Source organism: Oncorhynchus keta, chromosome 29, assembly GCF_023373465.1.
Source record: "Oncorhynchus keta strain PuntledgeMale-10-30-2019 chromosome 29, Oket_V2, whole genome shotgun sequence".
Taxonomy (NCBI): Eukaryota; Metazoa; Chordata; class Actinopteri; order Salmoniformes; family Salmonidae; genus Oncorhynchus; species Oncorhynchus keta.
In genome coordinates, this window is record NC_068449.1 from 38,578,400 (window position 1) to 38,599,404 (window position 21,005).

A 21,005-nucleotide genomic window follows, 5' to 3' on the forward strand; every position below is an offset into this window, starting at 1 on the left:
ATTATTAGTGTCCAGACCTGGAGGTAAGAATCACACTGGGTTTCAGGAGGTTGTCGGAACTGCGTCTCCGCATCCATCCGTTATACTCTTCTTTAATATAGCTTCTCTTTATTTTTTCAAAATAGAAATAACACTAAAATAACCCAGAAGAACAAGAAAGCCTTGGTACATTTAAGATTGGGCATCTTGTATTTGATTGACACTTCAAGTGGTCAAATATTCATGCGACTTAAAAACATCTGCGATTAGATCTCGAGCCTAACAGTTTTTCTCCTTTCTTTACAAAATATGTGTATGTTCTCAATGCTTCAAAGTCTTTCTTCATGTCAGTTAACAGTTATGGATTTTTCTTCATGAAATACAGTGATAAACCATATGATCATTCTGTACAATAGAAGTACTAGAAAATTACAACTTAGATGGTATGTACAACATCTAGTACCTACAACGTACAATGGCTATAATGTAATAAAATATGTAAACAAAATTGTTTGTTTGACACAGTTGACTGTGACAAGAATTCACACTTTTCACGTTAGATTTATTTCTGTATAGACATCTTTAACAGTGTTATAGTACTGCATTCTGTCCTCAATGGGACAGCTCCATAGAAAATAGAACAAGAGGCGATGAACCAACACACAGAGGCCTGCAAAAGATACAACCAGCACTGGCTGCAAACCAATATTAGTCCTTTTTGTCGTCAGGGATAATCACATTTTCTTTGTTTAGGTTTTTAGGGAACAAAATTAAAAGAGTTGTGTAGTCCTGATGATGAAGTAGTATAACGTTTGGCCTTGGTGAGAACTGGACTGCTCAAGCAAAGTTGAACACTGTATATTGTACTGTACTGTACTTGGCTGTCGCAGTAGGATGGGCATGCATTACAATCAGTTGCTTTTTACCGAGACAAGAAAAACCAACCACTTCTCGCCACGATCACGTCAGAGTCACTCTGTCCGTCCGTCACACAATGAGAGTAATCAGGTCGAGATCAGATGACAGAATTATGAGATCTGAAGAGATCCTAAGAGATCTATCCTTAGCCATTTGAGCTCACTTGGTTTCATTTTGATACATAAAGTAGTACTTGTTTTTTTAAACGTTTTAAGACACCACACGTTTATAATGTATAAACAATACAAATTAGTCATATCTTTTTACGACAGGAGTCAATTTTTTTCATTGACTTTACAATGATCCTTTTTATCCTGACCCACTCACTCTTGTTAAGCACTACATGTCGCTTACATGCTGGAAATGGTCAAGATATATGAATATCTTCATTTTGTACAGGTTTACAAAAAAAAAAAAAACTAGAATTTACGTTAAGGATCACATAGCTCTAAAAGTCACTTAGGATAATGATGCAGTAGCCGTGAAGTAGTTCTACACTGATTACGTCTCCGACCAGATAGAAGAGTAAGGTCACTAAAGTTGCTATTAGCCTTCTCGGTATGCTTACAATAGTAAGTGTGCTTTATATTACAGAACATGTCATAGTTCAACCACTCTGCACAGCATGAAGTAACAGTTCCATTTTTACCATCTTTCGTCGTCGCAGCTCCTTAGAAGGTAAACTGTTAAATAAAGTTCTATATATTTCTTTCCCTTTCTCTTCCTCGCTTTCTCTCTCTTTTTTTTATCTCGCAACGTCCGTCACTCACACGTAATACTCCTTGTCCTTGTTTTTCTGTTTTACTTTGCTGCCTTTTGCGCTCTGCTGTTTGTCCTTCATGACGGCTCCATTGCTCTGCGTGGCCGAGTTGGTGATGTAATTCCTGCTCTCATCCACCTGGTAGGAGCCCTCGTCCCTGTTCCTGTACTTATACATGGCGTACAGGAGGATGAGGATGCACAGGGCGGCGGCCGCCACTATCCCGACGACCATCCCGGTGGTGCTGCTAGACTGGCGGGACACTTCCGGGGGTCCCGGGACTCGGTTGACGCCGGGCTGGGTGGGCAGGGCTGTGGGTACATTACGGAACATGGGGGAGGTTATTACAGGAGCCCTCTGCTTGGTGCTGTCTACCTCATAGGGTAGTGTGGGCAACGGGAGCAACACTACGTCAGGCTGGGGTTTTAGCTCGCGGTTATTCATTTTGCCGGCAGGCAGCTTGGCGGGTGGTGTGTGGTGCAGGGTTGCGGTGGAGGTGTAGCGGCTCTGGTCGGGGGCTAGCGGCAGCGCAGCGGTAGTGGTAGTCCTACCGCGTTCTGAGGACGGTTTGTTAGAGCTAAAGTCCTTGGTTTCCCACTTGGGCGCATGAACTTTGTAGCCACCTTCAAAGGCCGACGTGGACAAGGTCTTATCTGTTACCAAGGAGAAGGTGGTGTAAAAATCTTCATCATCAGTAGGGGGCAGGTTAGAGTTGAACGCTTCCCCTGAGCCATACCCCGATATCACCAAGCCATCATCATCATCATCATCACAATCATCGCTGCCTCGATCCGACAAGCAAGGTACCCCCGCCTCAGTGGCCGTGGACAGGGACTCTTTGGTGGTCTCAATAATGGTGAGGGGTGGGCGGAGGGTTGGGGGAAGGGGGATGGAGGGTGCACGACTAGCTACAGGGGGCAGCACTAACGGTTCCTCTAAGAGTACTGGGATCACTAATTCACCTCCTAGAGGTAGAGACAGAGAAAAGACATGTTAGAGAGCAGTAAGAACGTCATGGCAACTACACACATCTATCACATTCATCCAAAACGGAAAAGAGGTCAATAAAAACAACACGACACTGTACAAAACAAAATAAACAGGTACATACACTGTACTTACTGTACCTACATTACACAGCTTTAAATAAGAACAAAAATGCCACAAAACGGGAAAAAAGGGTCAACTAAAAAGGTTGTGCATCAAAAGGCTTCTGGGGGTGTGAGGGTGAGCCAGACCTAACGTGTAATCAAAGAAAGCACTTAAGAATACATAACTAATAGGGCCAACATAATGTGGATTTACCTGTTAAATAATATCCTCTCAAATCTGACACTGAAGTTTTCATGTAGCTCATGTATATTAACAATATTCCTATTATATTATAAACAAGTAGCATAGTGACTGAAATACACTGAACAAAAATATAAATGCAAGCTGAAATAAAAGATCCCTGAAATGTTCCATTCGCACAAAAAGCTTAATTCTCTCAAACTTGTTTATACCCCTGTTAGTGAGCATTTCTCCTTTGACTAGATAATCCCTCCACCTGACAGCATGATCATTACACAAGTGCACCTTGTGCTGGGGACAATAAAAGATCACTCTAAAATGTGCAGATGTCCCAAGTTTTGAGAGAGTGTGCAATTGCAGGAATGTCCACCAGAGCTGTTGCCAGATAATTGAATGTTCATTTCTCGACTATATGACACCTCCAACGTCATTTTAGAGAATTTGGCAGTGTGTCCAACCGGCCTTACAACCGCAGACAGCATGCATGGCATCATGTGGGCGAGCGGTTTGCTGATCAACGTTGTAAATATAATGCCCCATGGTGACGGTGGGGTTATAGTATGGGCAGGTATAAGCTACGGAAAATAAACACAATTGCATTTTATCGATGGCAATTTGATTCACAGAGATAGCGTGACGAGATCCTGAAGCCCAATGTCGTGGCGTTCATCTGCCGCCATCACCTCATGTTTCAGCATGATAATGCATGCCCCATGTCACAAGGATCTGTACACAATTCCTGGAAGATGAAAATGTCCCACTTCTTCCATGGCCTGCATACACACCAGACATGTCACCCATTTAGCATGTTTGGGATGCTCTGGATCAGTGTGTTCCAGTCCCCCCCCCATGTGCAGCAACTTCGCACAGCCATTGAAGAGGAGTGGGAGAACATTCCACAGGCCACAATCAACAACTTGATCAACTATATTGAAGGAGATCTGTTGTGCTGCATGATGTAATAATACTTTGCCTTGGACCATTTTGTATTGGTACAAATATGGTCACACCAGATACTGACTGCTTTTCTGATCCACCCCCCTACATTTGTTTTAAGGTATCTGTGACCAACAGGTGCATATCTGTAATCCCAGTCACGTGAAATCCATAAATTAGCACCCAATGAATGTATTTCAATTGAGTTATTTCCTTATATGAACTGTAACACAGTAAAACTTTGAAATTGGTGCATGCTTATATTTTTGTTCAGTACATTTATAATTCTACAATAAGATACGTGTGAAGGACAGAACCACATGTCCAAGCTGGCTAAATTAATATACAGTGTCACCCCCATGGAAGGATCTGGCTCCCCAGTCGGCCCCAGCCTCTCGCCTTTTGAATGGCTCTATACAGCTTCCATAATGGCAGGACCTCAGGGCAAACCAACGGCAGCTGAATGTTCACCCTCTAATTGTGGATCTGTGCATGTGTCATGTACCCTTGTGTGATTTGTGTTCGGTGTCTGTGGCATACATGCGTGAGTATTTGTGTGCATCTGCAACATAACTTTGTGATCAACTCACAATGTGATGTATGGTAGCATGCATCACTGGAGGGTTACTTAATAAAGTTACACTCGCACAATTCAATTAAAGAGACGTTTTTTCGATAACTCTCATTTTTTTCACTCCAGCAAAAGAGGCCTTGAATGAAAATGGTACCAAAATCAATTACGCGTTAAACAAGGGTTCAATAGCGCTTTACAGTTTCTTCAAAAATACACAAATGCCATGTGAGTATCCATTTGGAATAATTAGGAAACAACAGGTCCTTTCATATGCCCACTAATTAACTATAAGTAATGAGTTAACGTAAACAAATGATCATCCAGCCGATTAAAAGACAAAAATCTGTTCATTATGTTTTCTCATTGACCCTGATTGTACACTTCTACATCTAACAGAATAGCTCAGACTCTCTTTCTCTGTCTCTCGCCCTCTCTCTGCACTTCAGAGAGCATTGTTCTAGCTATAAAGTAAGCCAGACAAATTATTTTTCTCCCAGCAAAATTGTTCCCAGCTTCAAACTAAGTAGCTCATTAAAAACCTAACAAAAACTACACAGGAGCAATAAAGAGCTTATGTAGTGATTAAGGCTGCACTGGGAACCGAGAGGTTGGAATTAGACTTGCAAATTCACACATCTTGCCGGCACTTACGGAAGAATGGTGCAAAAGATGACAAAGCTAATTTAAGGGGAGGATGCCGACAAAAAATGTGCATTAATTGTGAGTGCCTGTGTGTGGATGTGTGTGAGAGTGAGAGTCAGAGAGAGAGAGAGAGAGAGAGAGAGAGAGAGAGAGAGAGAGAGACAGAGAGAGAGAGAGAGAGAGAGAGAGAGAGAGAGAGAGAGAGAGAGAGAGAGAGAGAGAGAGGAGGCCAACATATGAGGTAACTAATCCCATCTTTTTTCTAAAGGATTAAAAAGGATTTTGGGAGAAAATATGGTAGTATCCCCCATCACATGCTGAGTTTCGTGTTGCATAAAAGGAGAGTGTAGATGGTCTGTTTCTCAAAGGCATATGGTGAACATTCAGGGTGTCGTTGCAGCTGCCAAATTCCACTGCCATCAAGGTTTGTGTATACAGTTGTGTATATCGTATTACAAAGCCCTACACATTGATGCAAAAAAATAAACAACAACAAAAAAATCAAGCCAAACATACGATTATATTGTATCACTCACAAGATACGGCAAACACTATTACGTTAAACATTCACAAGCTAAGAGCACAGTTAGATCTATTAAATAAAGATTCGCTACATATTCTACCAAGCAAACGTTAAACAACGCAAGTCAGTTATAAACATCATAACAGCCCACTAAAACATTATTCAAGGAAGAAAGCATACCACATAGTCCTTGTCAACTTACATCAACAAATTGCCCGCATGATTTTGGCATGAAGAAAAAAAGTTTACAAAAGAAAGTTGTGTAAGAATGTTCTTGGCTGAGTATAGTTTTGTATAGATAAAAAAATCATTTAGCAATTGGACTTCTTGTTTAATTTATCTTTAGACATGATGGTACAGGGAGGCAACAACACATACATCCACACCACATAACATGAAAAATAAACTTCACCATAATTCTTTTTTTTCTTCTTTTTTAAAATCTTCGATAAATAATCCAGTTTTTACAAAAAACTGTACATCTATAAGTTTTTGCTTTAATAGACTTCTCAATAAATATCTACATTCTATTAATTTTAAGTTTTTGCTTAGTTTGTATTTGTTCTTTAGTTTAGAATGGATGGATGACTGTCCATATTTTAACATCGCTAAAGAGGGGGAGGGGAGGGGAGTGACAAGGGGGAGGGGCCTATGAACATACTACAGAGGAGATGAGGATGATGAGGGTGATAGTGTAAGTCAGTTGCCATGTCCATGTAAAGGCAGTACGAAGCGGTCGGGCGGCATTAGAGCTTTTGGCTGTAAGGAAGGGATGGGGATATACAAACAATGAGCATATACATGCCCATCTACAGAGAAGAACATAACTCTAATAACACTGACAGTCTGACAAACCCTAAACTGCAACTTCTTAGCCATGCAGTTTGTTTTTTTAAGTAATTCATCATTCAATAAAAAAGGTTTAATTGTTTATCAAAATAGCTCTAAAAAATATCTGAAAACCAAGGAAGATATCATGTGGATCTGGAACCGCTTCACCAAATATTGTGTCAACTTTAATGGACTTGATTTTGACAAAATGGAGGTTTAACTGGAGGATTGCTATATGTTTTGTCTTTCATGCTTGGATTATTAAAAGAAAAGCAGTGGTCTAAAGCACACAGTCCATTCGCTGAAGTAGTTCCAAATCCCCCAAAAAGAAGTAAAAAATTAAAATGTATTCTACAAAACTGTGATTCCAAATATTCAGTGGTCAAAACGAATGTTTAACCGAAACTACGTAATCCAACTATGTAATCCAAAAAATCTAAATCATAACAAAATGGTCATATATCAATTTGAATGTTTCTATACAAAAATACGAACGGATAAACTATCAAATAATAAATGTCCATATAAGATGATAGAACAAAGCCATTTAAATTTGCACACACTACAACCAGATGCACACACTAGAAAACAGACACAGTCGAGAGGGGCAGTCGGGTGGCGACTTTCCCTCTGTCATGTGTTTTTGGATGACAAATATATCTGTTTATGTTAGTCTAAAGACATGGACCCGGCGTGCAGTCTGGGTATATGTCAGAGAGAGAACATACTGTCTGAGAATGGGTTAAACTTTTTTTGGTTGTACTGCAAGATGTTGATGCATGCTTAAAGTAAGTTGCATTTAGGGAAAGTAGAAAAACAATATACGGCAAGCTGGGGTCAGGTAAAGTAAGACATCAACGGTTGAGTAAGGTTAGAGAAGTATAGGAGCCAGTTCAACCAAGGGCTGTAGGATTATAGGAATGAAATTGACCCATAATTATGTATTATACCGTAATTGATTGAAAAATAAGTTATTACATTCAAGATAAAAACTTGAAGGAATGTTGATTCCCACAGCCTTTAGTTTTACAGCTAGACAGAAATAGAGAGGAATTCCACAAGACTCTTATTATGTATGTTTTCCTGAAGTTATATGCAAACTGAATGTATCTCATGAACGCTTTAAAAATGAGGATCTCAATAAACTAAGGTAATCTCCGTAGCAAGACTCCTTGGTCATAACATAGTTCCCACTGGGCACACACTGGTTGAATCAACGTTGTTTCCACGTGATTTGAATGAAATCACGTGGATCCAATGTGGAATAGACATTGAATTGGCATCTGTGCACAGTGGGTTTCTTTATCATCTGTAATTTCACCAGGAGCTGAACTTCATTGCGAAGGCATTTTGACCCACACGTTTAATAATCATGTGAATGTCGTTCAGCTACAGAGTGGTGTACAGTGAGATATTATTCTTGTGGACGCAAATTATTGCATCATAAATGTGTGGAACGTCAAGTGGAACATTAATATTGGCATGAGGGTAAAATTTCCCTTCCCGGAGTGAGATAGAAAGTAACTAGCGAATGCCTGAAAAGCACTCGGAAGAGAGACACAGGCGCTCTTATCTTGTAAAAACAGACAGCACTGTAGACAGCAGAGGAGGAAGAGGACACTGACAGATTTCACCTATAACAGTGTGTCTGAAGCTGGTGCTTGATTTCTTGATTCCCTTGTGTAGTGCAGAGGAAGCTACAGAAAGCTGGGAGTGTGTTCATATTCTACTTGGAAGGAGAACCATAGAGAAAAGCACAAGGTGGAAACGATCCATCATAATGCCACATTTTGGGGTGATATATATTTCCATACTATGAGGTTGAAATAAAATTGTGAAACTGTGAAAATGATAATACCCTTTTAGTGTGAATTGACCACCTGAAGTTTCAGCCTGTTTAGGTGGGCTGGAGTTTTGAACTGCTAGGTGACATCACCAGATGATAACTAGACCAATATGAAAGAGAGTTCCAAACCTCTCTGCCATTACCATCTCCTTTTCTGTTTTCCCCTCCACACTCAGACCACTCCCAGGCAGTCCTGGGAAAATTCTTGATTGAAAAATCGCTCTTTGCTAAGAAGCTATGTTTGTTCATTTTTGACAATTTCAATTGAAAACAATCACAATAAGGTACGTAATTGCTTCCCAGAAATGATTTCATACTGAGATCAAAATGACTGCATTGGACCTTTAAATAAGTATGCTTCCTGATTCATATCGAAAATCTATCGTAATGCCAAATTATAGAGTTAAATAAGTATGATTTATTATTTATATTCATATAGAAAAGCATATGTCGGCAACGATCCATAATAATTCCAAACAATAGGGTCAAATAAGTACGCTTCTGATTTATCAACATTCTATACTTACCTAAGGTGCATAAACATTAAAACCTATTATTAACTTAAGTGGATATTTACTCTAATTGTGGCCTACCTGTTTTAATTTAGACCAGAACTTAGTGAATGTTCTTCACTTACTGCCACGTGAGAGTTGAGTGTCCACCTCAGTGTCTAGCTGATGTAGAACTACTCCAACCCCTAGCAGAGCTTTAGGAGTCCTGGGTCCTTCGTCCAGATCCGCCTCTCTGACACCTCTGTGAGCTGGGCCATGGTCAGAGAAGGGTGTTGTCTGGTCCATGTCTATCACCAGGGATTTACTACCTGTCTCTCCTGCTTCACAGGGCACACTCTGCTAACATGGGGCTGGCTAGCCATAGAGAGGCTCATTGAATTGAGCGTTAAGAAAGACGTGGCTACCGTAACACGTTTGATCCGCTGACTACAAACAGAATACCGAGACAGTGATTGGCTCGGAAGAATCAGAGGGATCAGTGTGAGGTTCAAAAAGATCAATCCTACTGTATGTTTTACACATCAGCTTATGGTTTCACTGGTCATTTTATACTTGCTATTCTCTTCAATCCTATGCAAAAGAATAAAACATATACCATATACTCACCCTTGTGCTAACATGCATACTGTATAAGAAATCAGAGGCTACTGATACTTCATAAAGACTATGCTTATTTGAAGTGGTAAGTGTAGAGGTTCTGGTGAAAATGATAGTGGTTTTAAACTGTGGCTGTGCCATTACTTGATTATGTGTAATCACCCTCTTCACAGTGATGATGTAGGGTCATTTAGGTGGGTTTACTCTCTCTGACTGACATCACACTCACAATCTACAACCAAAAACCTGGAAGAGTGGACATGTGAATCGCAGAGTTGCCCCAGACTCTTTCATTAATAACAGGTGATACCTGGGGATATACTGTTGAAGTCGGAAGTTTAAATACACCTAAGCCAAATACATTTAAACTCAGTTTTTCACAATTCCTGAATCCTGGTTGAAATTCCCTGCCTTAGGATCACCACTTAATTTTTTAGAATGTGAAATGTCAGAATAATAGTAGAAAGAATGATTTATTTCAGCTTTTATTTATTTCATCACATTCCCAGTGGTCAGAAGTTTACACACACTCAATTAGCAATTGGTAGCATTGCATTTACATTGTTTAACTTGGGTCAAACATTTCAGGTAGCCTTCCATAAGCTTCCCACAATAAGTTGGGTGAATTTTGGCCCATTCCTTCTGACAGAGTTGATGTAACTGAGTTAGGTTTGTAAGCCTCCTTGCTCGCACACGCTTTTTCAGGTCTGTCCAAAAATGTTCTATAGGATTGAGGTCAGGGCTTTGTGATGGCCACTTGACTACCTTTACTATGTTGTCCTTAAGCCATTTTTCCACAAGTTTGGAAGTATGCTTGGGGTCATTGTCCATTTGGAAGACCCATTTGCAACCAAGCTTTAAAATCCAGACTGATGTCTTAAGATGTTGCTTCAATATATCCATGTAATATCCCTCCCTCATGATGCCATCTATTTTGTGAAGTGCACCAGTCCCTCCTGCAGCAAAGCCCCCCCACAACACGATGCTGCCACCCCCGTGCTTCACGGTTGGGATGGTGTTCTTTGACTTGCAAGCCTCCCCCTTTTTCCTCCTAACATAACGATGGCCATTATGGCCAAACAGTTCTATTTTTGTTTCATAAGACCAGAGGACATTTCTCCAAAAAGTACGATCTTTGTCCCCATGTGCAGTTGCAAACCGTAGTCTGGCTTTTTTATGGCGGTTTTGGAGCAGTGGCTTCTTCCTTGCTGAGCGGCCTTTCAGGTTATGTCGATCTAGGACTCGTTTTACCGTGTATATAGATACTTTTGTACTTGTTTCCTCCAGCATCTTAACAAGGTCCTTTGCTGTTGTTCTGGGACTGATTTACACTTTTCGCACCAAAGTACGTTCATCTCTAAGAGACAGAACTCCTTCCTGAGCGGTATGATGGCTGCGTGGTCCCATGGTGTTTATACTTGCGTACTATTGTTTGTACAGATGAACGTGGTACCTTCAGGCATTTGTAAATTGCTCCCAAGGATGAACCACACTTGTGGAGGTCTCCAATTTTTTTCCTGAGGTCTTGGTTGATTTCTTTTGATTTTTCCATGATGTCAAGCATAGAGGCACTGAGGTGACATCATTTTCTGGAATTTTCCAAGTTGTTTAAAGGCACAGTCAACTTAGTGTATGTAAACTTCTGACCCACTGGAATTGTGATACAGTGAATTAGAAGTGAAATGATCTGTCTGTAAACAATTGTTGGAAAAATTACTTGTGTCATGCACAAAGTAGATGTCCTAACCGACTTGCCAAAACTATAGTTTGTTAACAAGAAATTTGTGGAGTGGTTGAAAAATAAGTTTTAACGACTCCAACCTAAGTGTATGTAAACTTCCGACTGCAACTGTGTATACAGTGGGGCAAAAAAGTATTTAGTCAGCCACCAATTGTGCAAGTTCTCCCACTTAAAAAGATGAGAGAGGCCTGTAATTTTCATCATAGGTACACTTCAACTATGACAGACAAAATGAGGAAAATAATTCCAGAAAATCACGTTGTAGGTTTTTTAATTCATTAATTTGCAAATTATGGTGGAAAATAAGTATTTGGTCAGTAACAAAAGTTGATCTCAATATTTTGTTATATACCCTTTGTTGGCAATGACAGAGGTCAAACGTTTTCTGTAAGTCTTCACAAGGTTTTCACACACTGTTGCTGGTATTTTGGCCCATTCCTCCATGTAGATCTCCTCTAGAGCAGTGATGTTTTGGGGCTGTTGCTGGGCAACACGGACTTTCAACTCCCTCCAAAGATTTTCTATGGGGTTGAGACCTGGGGACTGGCTAGGCCACTCCAGGACCTTGAAATGCTTCTTACGAAGCCACTCCTTCGTTGCCCGGGCGGTGTGTTTGGGATCATTGTCATGCAGAAAGACCCAGCCACGTTTCATCTTCAATGCCCTTGCTGATGGAAGGAGGTTTTCACTCAAAATGTCACGATACATGGCCCCATTCATTCTTTCCTTTACACGGATCAGTCGTCCTGGTTCCTTTGCAGAAAAACAGCCCCAAAGCATGATGTTTCCACCCCCATGATTCACAGTAGGTATGGTGTTCTTTGGATGCAACTCAGCATTCTTTGTCCTCCAAACACATCGAGTTGAGTTTTTACCCAAAATTTATATTTTGGTTTCATCTGGCCATATGACATTCTCCCAATCTTCTTCTGGATCATCCAAATGCTCTCAAGCAAACTTCAGATGGGCCTGGACATGTACTGGCTTAAGCAGGGGGACACGTCTGGCACTGCAGGATTTGAGTCCCTGGCGGCGTAGTGTGTTACTGATGGTAGGCTTTGTTACTTTGGTCCCAGCTCTCTGCAGGTCATTCACTAGGTCCCCCCGTGTGGTTCTGGGATCTTTGCTCACCGTACTTGTGATCATTTTGACCCCACGGGGTGAGATCTTGCGTGGAGCCCCAGATCGAGGGAGATTATCAGTGTATGTCTTCCATTTCCTAATAATTGCTCCCACAGTTGATTTCTTCAAACCAAGCTGCTTACCTATTGCAGATTCAGTCTTCCCAGCCTGGTGCAGGTCTACAATTTTGTTTCTGGTGTCCTTTGACAGCTCTTTGGTTTTGGCCATAGTGGAGTTTTATACTGCTAACAAGTTCAAACCGGTGCCATTAATATAGGTAACGAGTGGAGGACAGTGGAGCCTCCTAAAAAACAAGTTACAGGTCTGTGAGAGCCAGAAATCTTGCTTGTTTGTAGGTGACCAAATACGTATTTTCCACCATAATTTGCAAATAAATTCATAAAAAATCCTACAATGTGATTTTCTAGAATTTTTTTTCTCATTTTGTCTGTCATAGTTGAAGTGTACCTATGATGAAAATGACAGGCCTCTCATCTTTTTAAGTGGGAGAACTTGCACAATTGGTGGCTGACTAAATACTTTTTTGCCCCACTGTATATACAGTATACATCATTTATAAATCCCAAAATGGATTGCCCCTTTAAGTCTATCAAACGTTTGCAAGTTTGAGCATGTATCCATTAGGCCTATGGAAATTTGTGGAGTGGTTGAAAAACACGTTTTAATGACTCCAACCTAAGTGTATGTAAACTTTCGACTTCAACTGTATATATATATAAAATGAGTTTAAAAACAATGATTGATAGGCAGTTTAAACTTCTTGAATTCAATCATTATTGGGTTCAAATACACATTTCGATTTGTGAAACGCCATCCACAACAACCACAATCCGTAAGGCAAACAGCTAAATGAGAGAGCAGCAGTGTGATTCACATCAATGCTCTATGTAGATATCAATAATAAGTGATATCCATATCGCCGTAGGCTACACCACTACTGTCATCCTTACCTCCAAGCGTTTATTCAATTTGGATCTTTGGATGCCGACAGCAGTCGCACCATTGGAAGACATGGCTTGGACTGTAGCCTACAAAAGCCTATTCCTGCTCTTTTCTTGCGATCCATCAAACATATTTGGTGGGTCATCATAGTGGTCTCTGACTTGTGATCATACTTGCTCAGGTGGAACAAACTTAAACTTGCGCCTTTTTCGATGCTGATTTGAATGTCAAGAAAACAGAGAATTCTCAAAGATTTTTTTCTTGCAAACTTAGTTTCTGAATTGAAAAGTAATCCTCAAAGTAATCATCTAGTTAAAAGTATCTGTAATCTGCTGACAATATTATTGCTGGTAACGTAACAGATAGTTACCATTTTTTTGTAATCACTTACATGTAATCCTTTACTCCCCAACCCTGCGCACACAATATCATAAGGTAAGATTCAGCATAGAGTTTGCTTTAAGGCTGTCTAATTAAGTTTCTGTCCGCTGTCTTTTCACAGCTCTACCTCGTCAACAATATGTCTGTAAACAAAAACAGGCTCTTCTAATTTTAAAGCGATGCATTTCAAATGTTGAACAATTAAATTCTGGTGTTGGCAGCTACATTAACACTGACAAATTCGCTGACTTAGCAGTTTAGAGTCATGAAAACATTATTCATTTGAATGCCACTGGAAAATCACTGTTGACTTTAAAGCATATTTTTTTTACTTTTCCTTTTGAAAAACAATATCCCACCTATAAATACACATACTTAAGGGTAAAACAAATTATGTTTTGAGCAAAATTGTGTTTTTTAGACACAAGTGCAAACTTCACGGAGTAGTCCATTCAAGGAGTTGGTCTGATGGTGCCCTCTGATCTCATCGGCCTCCCCCTTGCTTGAGGAACAATAAAGGATCGATAGAGAACTAAATATGACGACCCCCCCCACACACACTTGTGCAATGTCAGAGGACACCTGGACCACCTACTGAAATTAAGCCTTTTGAGTAAATCAGGTGATAAATGAGCTGAAAATGAGACTGGAGTAGAACTTTAAGACCGATGCCAAGGAATTTCTTGGCTGTAAGCAGTGTTACATTTCCAAGTTGACATTTATTTGACTTAATCTTGTCCTGGAAGCAGAGCTGAGCGATAAAGAAAATAGGCTATATATCATCAACATTTAGGGGAAAAAAAGGGTTTTTGGTCTTAATTTAAGGTTAAGGTTAGGCATAAGGTTAGCAGTGTGGTTAAAGTTATGGTTAAGGTTTAAAATAAGATTATATGACTTTGTGGCTGTGCCAACTAGTGACTACATTGCAGAGCTGCCTCCGGTACATGAGTCTTTCCAATAAATGCCAACCTGCGTTACATTCCTTGTCAAACACCATCTTCGATTGCTGCAGTTGAATGGCTGGGCGGTTGCATCCTCTGTCTTCACTTCGCCTCCTGTCTGTCTGACAGAAGTTTGTTCAGCAGTGTATCTGTATTTCCACTATGCTGGAATCGTTGGATCAGCGGGCAAACATAGTCATTCGGTGCATAGACTACCCAGGTTCAAAGTATACGTATAGTAGGCTTATAATAACTTGCCAGGAAAGATACAGACTTTCCTTAGCTCAGCCCTTAACTCCTGTTATAAAAACATGTCAATGAACAGGGAGGTGAGGCTTGTCTGAAACACTGCCATTTATAAAGAGACTCATCTAAAAACCTATATTTTTGGTGGATAGATGTACGAGTTACAGAGCTAATAAGTTCCCTGGAGAGAGTTTGCACTTTCCTATTTGATAAGTTCAACTTCTTGTCTTTTAAAGTGAAATACGTACACTGTAATTGTTTATAACCCTCAAAGAGACGTCTGAACCCGAGTGCATTTGACACCGTTTTGGTGGTTGAGTGAGATGTCTAATGTTATTATTAACGTAGATAATCATGTGAATGCTTCATTCACCACACTGCATGATGTTACTGTTGTCTTCAGTCAACAGCTGGTTGTATATAGACTGTGCTAGAAATGAACACTACCGTGACGTTATCATTGGAATAACAGGTTTAGAGTTTGATGGTATTTAATCTCCCTATACTATCAATGAATCAAATGTATGAAATTAGTTTAAAATGTATGTTATTATTAGCACCAGTGTTATCCGTCTTATGGAATTCCTTTAAGGGAAAGGGGGGCATATCCAACAGTTTTACAGAGAACAGAATCACATGACAACACCTCCAGACAGAAACACAGACAAACGGACAGACAAACAGACAAAAACAGACAGACCAAAAACAGACAAGTGCAGAACAGAGAGAGAAAGAGAGAGCGAGAGAGAGAGAGAGAGAGAGAGAGAGAGAGAGAGAGAGAGAGAGAGAGAGAGAGAGAGAGAGAGAGAGAGAGAAAGGATGTCGCAACAGGCAATGTCGCTAAGACCGTAAAGGTGGGTGCGGAACTCAAAGTGACCAGAAGACAAACCAGCCCAGTTAGCCTAAATGCAGGGTTAAGGGGTCCATGCTTTGAAGGGATGGAGGTCACCAGGTGGTGACCAGGAAGAGAATGGGATGATGTTGAGTTAGCCACTACTGTTAATGCATGCCACAAAATGACTGCTGGAGAGCAACTCAAAAGAGAAAAACAGATACTTTTGTGGCAATAAAATTATTTTTATGCCATCTGCATTGAAATAAATTTAAAGGCAGAACGGCTTGGCAAGGGTGGGGAGAGGAGAGGAAGGGGGGGAAGGAGTGAAGGAAGGGACAGGGGCTAGGAAGATATCATTCTTCATACACAACTGTCTTTTGTTACATATTACGGTTGCCTGCTTGAGGCCATAAAAGTTGATGGCAAGAAAATACTTTGTTGCCTTTTATCATCAAAAAATTGAAATGTTTTCTCCAAAAAGCCTCATGGCACAAATGCTCGAAAAGAGATGAGGGAAAAATTGTTTTTAACCACCAAAACTTCATGCTGCACATGATGAGGCGAGACAACAGGAATGTCGTATTTCGGATAATTGGCAGATAGATGAAGACAATGACTAGAAAAAAAAAACAAAAAAACAAACCGAAACACAAGAGACCTGAACATACAAGACGGCAAATAAAACTATTAAAAATTAAGAAAAAAAACACACACATGCTTCACTCACAAAAAACAACAACGACGACAACCCCAAGCATAAAATAAGTATAGAGACCACGGGCATGTAGCATGCAGCTGTCCACGTCAACTGATGTCGGGGTTAGAATGGTGTGAATTTCTGTGTAAACATATGATTGGATGACTGGGGCCCTGACGATATCTGTCTTCAGAAATCCGGGGAGCTCATAGGGCTACAGTACAGAGCAGACCTGGGCTCTTTTACACTGCTATCTCTTCCAGGAACTTTGGGAGGACTTGGGATTTACCTTTTACAGGATGATGATCAGCTAGTCCTGATAACAGCACAGGCTGAGACATGTGAACCCTCTGTCAGTTGTTTGTCATGTGACCAGGTGCTGTAGGCCTACCTGAGATACATTAAGGAACTATTCAATCCAAAAAATGATATGGAGTAGTTAAAACGCTTCACGAAAGTCACTGCAGTACATTGTCTGCGTCTGGAATATATTCTACCTCTGCCGCATTTCGAGTTTCTTTACTTCTTATTTGCCTCATTCAGAGCAACAAATAAAAGCAATTATAAAGGACTTGAGGTTGGTGTCCCTGCCATACTAAACAGCCAATGTGCTTTGATTGATGTTAGTAGAGGTCTTTTTATGTTTCACCTCATTACGGACTGCCATAATGTGACAAGGTTTGTATGTTTTTTTAAAGCATAATATCTGAGCACTAAATATGCTAATTCTCAGTCTCTTTAACACCAATGATTGAATTTGCAGGAGGTAATGTAAAGGATAGTGTGAAAGCTAATATGTAATGGACCATTACTGAATGTTTATCAGAGGAAAGAAAATCACACCCAGTTTGCTTGGCTCAAAAAGGCTGAGTCATTCATGTAAATAACTGAAGCTATAAGAACATTTTGACTGACTACCTGGCTTATATCTGTAGAGTACCAATATAAACTGTCGAAACTTGTCAAAGTCAATCGTTTTCATTTTTATTTGGGAAGTAAACATTTTAGGCGAAATTGTTGTTTTGGTATACACAGTTCCATGACTGACAGCTGGTTAGTGATATTTTATTCAAACAAGAAAAAGCAATTCCCAAGTTCTCTCAAAAAGCTTAGAGGAATATGACTTGGAACTTCTAAGTTAGCTCAATATTCTATTTTTCATATTTGGGTTGGAAAAAGACAGCAGGATAACATGTTCACCTTGAAGCAAAACTATATAAAAAATTAATTAATTAAAAGAATCGTACACAGAAATTCGATGATATCTGTTCTATATTAAAAAATGTTTTAACAAGGCACGCCTCTAAATATGGAAGAAACAAAAATGATAAAACGAACAAACATAAAAAAAAACACTATTTCAATTCCTGCTAGATATCACAGTAATTTCGCTGAAAGCAAATCTTCAAGAGAATCTCAAAATGTATCATGAGTCAAAATGCAAGTCAGTACAGTACCACATGGCAAGAGCGCTGGACCCAAACACGATATGATACATTTTGAAGCATCAATGGCACATGGCACATCTCCATACTAATTTTGTATCTTTATATTAAAGTATTAACATTTTTCTCTCTCATTCAACGCTGAGAGGACAAAATTTGTATGTGTTTAGGTGACCATGTTTAGATGACCATGTTAACCACTTCAGAGGACCCCATGGGCATGTGTAACTCATAAATCAATGATGTTTTGTATTGATTTTTGAAGCAACATAATTGTTATATAATGTGGATAGTCCTTCATGACAGATTTGACTATTTTCCACCTTGGTATATATATATATATATATATATATATATGTGTGTGTGTGTTTTATGTCATTTAGTCAGATTTCTTAACAAATCTCCAGTCTTACCCAATATTCTGTCTCAGTGTTGAATGATTTGTCTTGTTTTGTTATATTTCACTACATCTAGTTTCTATTTTTGGAAGTTACACTTTGTGTGTCCATGGGGCTGTGATGCTTAGAGGATGCAGTGCTTCATCCTCAGGTGTGTATGGAGTGAAAGAGCAGGGTGAGAGCAAGCAGAGGTAAACTAACCTAGCCCACCTGCATGGCCAGAGTCGCACTCCTCCAGGTCCTCGTCATCACTCGAACACTCTGCCGACGACACGATGTCATCCGTTGTCTGCTTCATGGGCCAAACGTGTGAAGAACAGACAAAGAAAAAGAAGAAACAAAGACAAACCGATACATACACAGGGACACACACAGACACAGACAGGAAAAGGACACAAACACACAGACAAGAAGATCATTAGTTTCAATGTTCAGCTTTTTTCCAATGTCAGAGATCACTATACAGTAATTGAAGATGTGACATTTCATAAACAATCTTTCATTTTCTATTGCCTTACAGCAAAAGCTTTGGAATGAGAGGGGAAATACATTCCACTTGCTTCCTTTGAGTTCATATCCGGGCAAAGTAGAAAAAGAAAATCCAAACTCCTCTCTGAAATGAACGCATTATACTGTACAGTAGTTCATTTCAGGCAAAGTAGAAAAACAAAAGTCAAACTCCTCTGTGAATTGTATTATTGCATTATAGCTCTGATCTGGGCAGCGGCCAGCTTTCCATCTTTTACTCTTTACTGCATGGGCAGTCGGGTAATTGAAAAACTTCTGCCGTGTTTATCAAAGCCTTTCTTTCAAACGGCTGCCATAATATTTCCCCGGCGACGTCTCCTCATCGCGGTTGTTAACTCGGCCCAATTTCTCACCCCTGTCCCCTCCATCTTACCCTCTCAATAGTTTGCATGGATTTTCATTACTATAGATCATGGCTATCGAGCGGGGCAGCTCGATCGTAGCGGCCCGATCATTGACAATCTCCTGCACCTCCACCTCTGATTTATCTCTCCTCTCCTTCCCTCGCTCGGGCCGCACTCGTTTTTCAACCCCAGCGTTTGGCATGTCTTTATTAGTAGGAGATTAGGAGGGTGATAAAATAAACGTTGTCATGGAGCAGCTTTATGAAATTATAAATATCAGGGGGAGTAATGGAGTCATCAGGGGTTGGACAGACCAACAGCACCGTAAATACTGTTAGGGCTGATGGGACTGTAAAACACACACACGCACCCAAGCATGCACACACACACACCTGCAGAGGAAGGCCCTAAAAATGGTCAAAGCCTCTAGCCACCCAAGTCATAAATGTTTTCTCTGCTACCGCACGGCAAGTGGTACCTGCGAGCCAAGTCCAGGACCAAAAGGCTTCTGAACAGCTTCTACCCCCAAGCCATAAGCCTGATGAACAGTTGATCAAATGGCTACCCGGACTATTTACATTGACCCCCTTTTTTTGCACTGGCTCTATGCACACTCACCGGACAACCCACACACTCACACATACTACACACATATTACACACTCACACAACACACTTTCACACACTTCACATACGCTGCTGCTGCTCTGTTTATTATACTGAACGAAAATGTAAACACAACATGAAACAATTTCAAAGATTTTACTGAGTTACAGTTATCATATCAGGAAATCAGGTGCTGGGCTGATCTGCGGTTGTGAGGCTGGTCGGGCGTACTGCCAAATTCTCTAAAACAAGCCTTGGAGGGCATAAAGAAATGAACATTCAATTCTCTGGCAACAGCTGTGGTGGACATTCCTGCAGTCAGCATGCCAATTGCACACTCCCTCAAAACATTTGTGTCATTGTATTGTGTGACAAAACTGCACATTTTAGAGTGGTCTTTTATTGTCCCCAGCACAAGGTGCACCTGTATAATAATCATGCTGTTTAATCAGCTTCTTGAAATGCCACACCTGTCAGGTGGATGGATTATCTTGGCAAAGGAGAAATGCTCACGAACAGGGATGTTAACAAAATTGTGCACCAGATTTGAGAGAAACCAGATTTGTGCATATTGAACATTTCTGGGATTTTTAATTTCAGCTCATGAAACATGGGACCAACACTTTACATCTTGCGTTTATATTTTTACTCAGTATACCTATCCTGACTGCCTTGTCACTTTTACTCCTACTTACATGTACATATTACCTCAACTACCTCTTACCCCTGCACATTGACTCAGTACCGGCACTCCTTGTATATATATTTGTTATTGTTGTTGTGCTCATAAGTAAGCATTTCACCATAAAGTCTACACTTGTTGTATTCGGCGCATGTGACAAAAGTACATTTTGAGATTTTTTTTGACACAGACCCACACTAGGAGTATGAAATCTACACCTGACCAGAGAGAGGGTGTGTGTGTGGTGGGGAGAAACCCACGAACACACACTCACACTCATACACATTAAAACAGTTTATAGTGGAGTAAAAATAATTCAAATGCACAAAGATGAATAAGCAGGCATCGAGGGCATCCACACTGGAGCGCTGTAAAATATGGCCCGGCGGTAAATATGAAATTATTCATTGAATTTATATTTAGTGTGGAAAAAGACTGCTTGCCGTCTTTCAGAGGGAGGAGATCGCAGATGTGAAAAGCAATGAGAAAAGTAATTGACTGATTCCTAGGAAAAATGGGAAATGATCTCCGATTTCGCAGTCAAATGGCTGAGAATGACCGTGCTTAATGTCATAAACAACCCAACGCCTGGCTCCCTCCATCCCCTTTCACGGTGTTAAGAGTAATGCCAAAGCTGTCTGTGAGCTTACTTATGTACACCACTGC

The 21,005-nt window shown here is 40.3% G+C and overlaps 1 protein-coding gene across 6 annotated transcripts in view; it reads right to left on the reverse strand.

The window, feature by feature from the left end:
• Positions 1–520: 520 nt before the first annotated feature.
• LOC127913644 (neurexin-3a-beta-like) overlaps positions 521–21,005 on the reverse strand; it is an 85,461-nt gene continuing 64,976 nt past the window's right edge. Inside the window, exons 4-5 of one of the 6 annotated variants that reach the window (XM_052486560.1) lie at positions 18,391–18,469; positions 521–2,310 (exon numbers count right to left, since the gene is read on the reverse strand). In XM_052486560.1, the coding sequence (XP_052342520.1) occupies positions 1,664–2,310; positions 18,391–18,469 (726 nt within the window). In that variant the 3' untranslated portion in view covers positions 521–1,663. Of the gene's footprint in view, positions 2,623–18,381; positions 18,473–21,005 lie in introns of all 6 variants that reach the window. The other 5 variants (XM_052486556.1, XM_052486559.1, XM_052486557.1 and 2 more) reach the window with 5 other exon arrangements.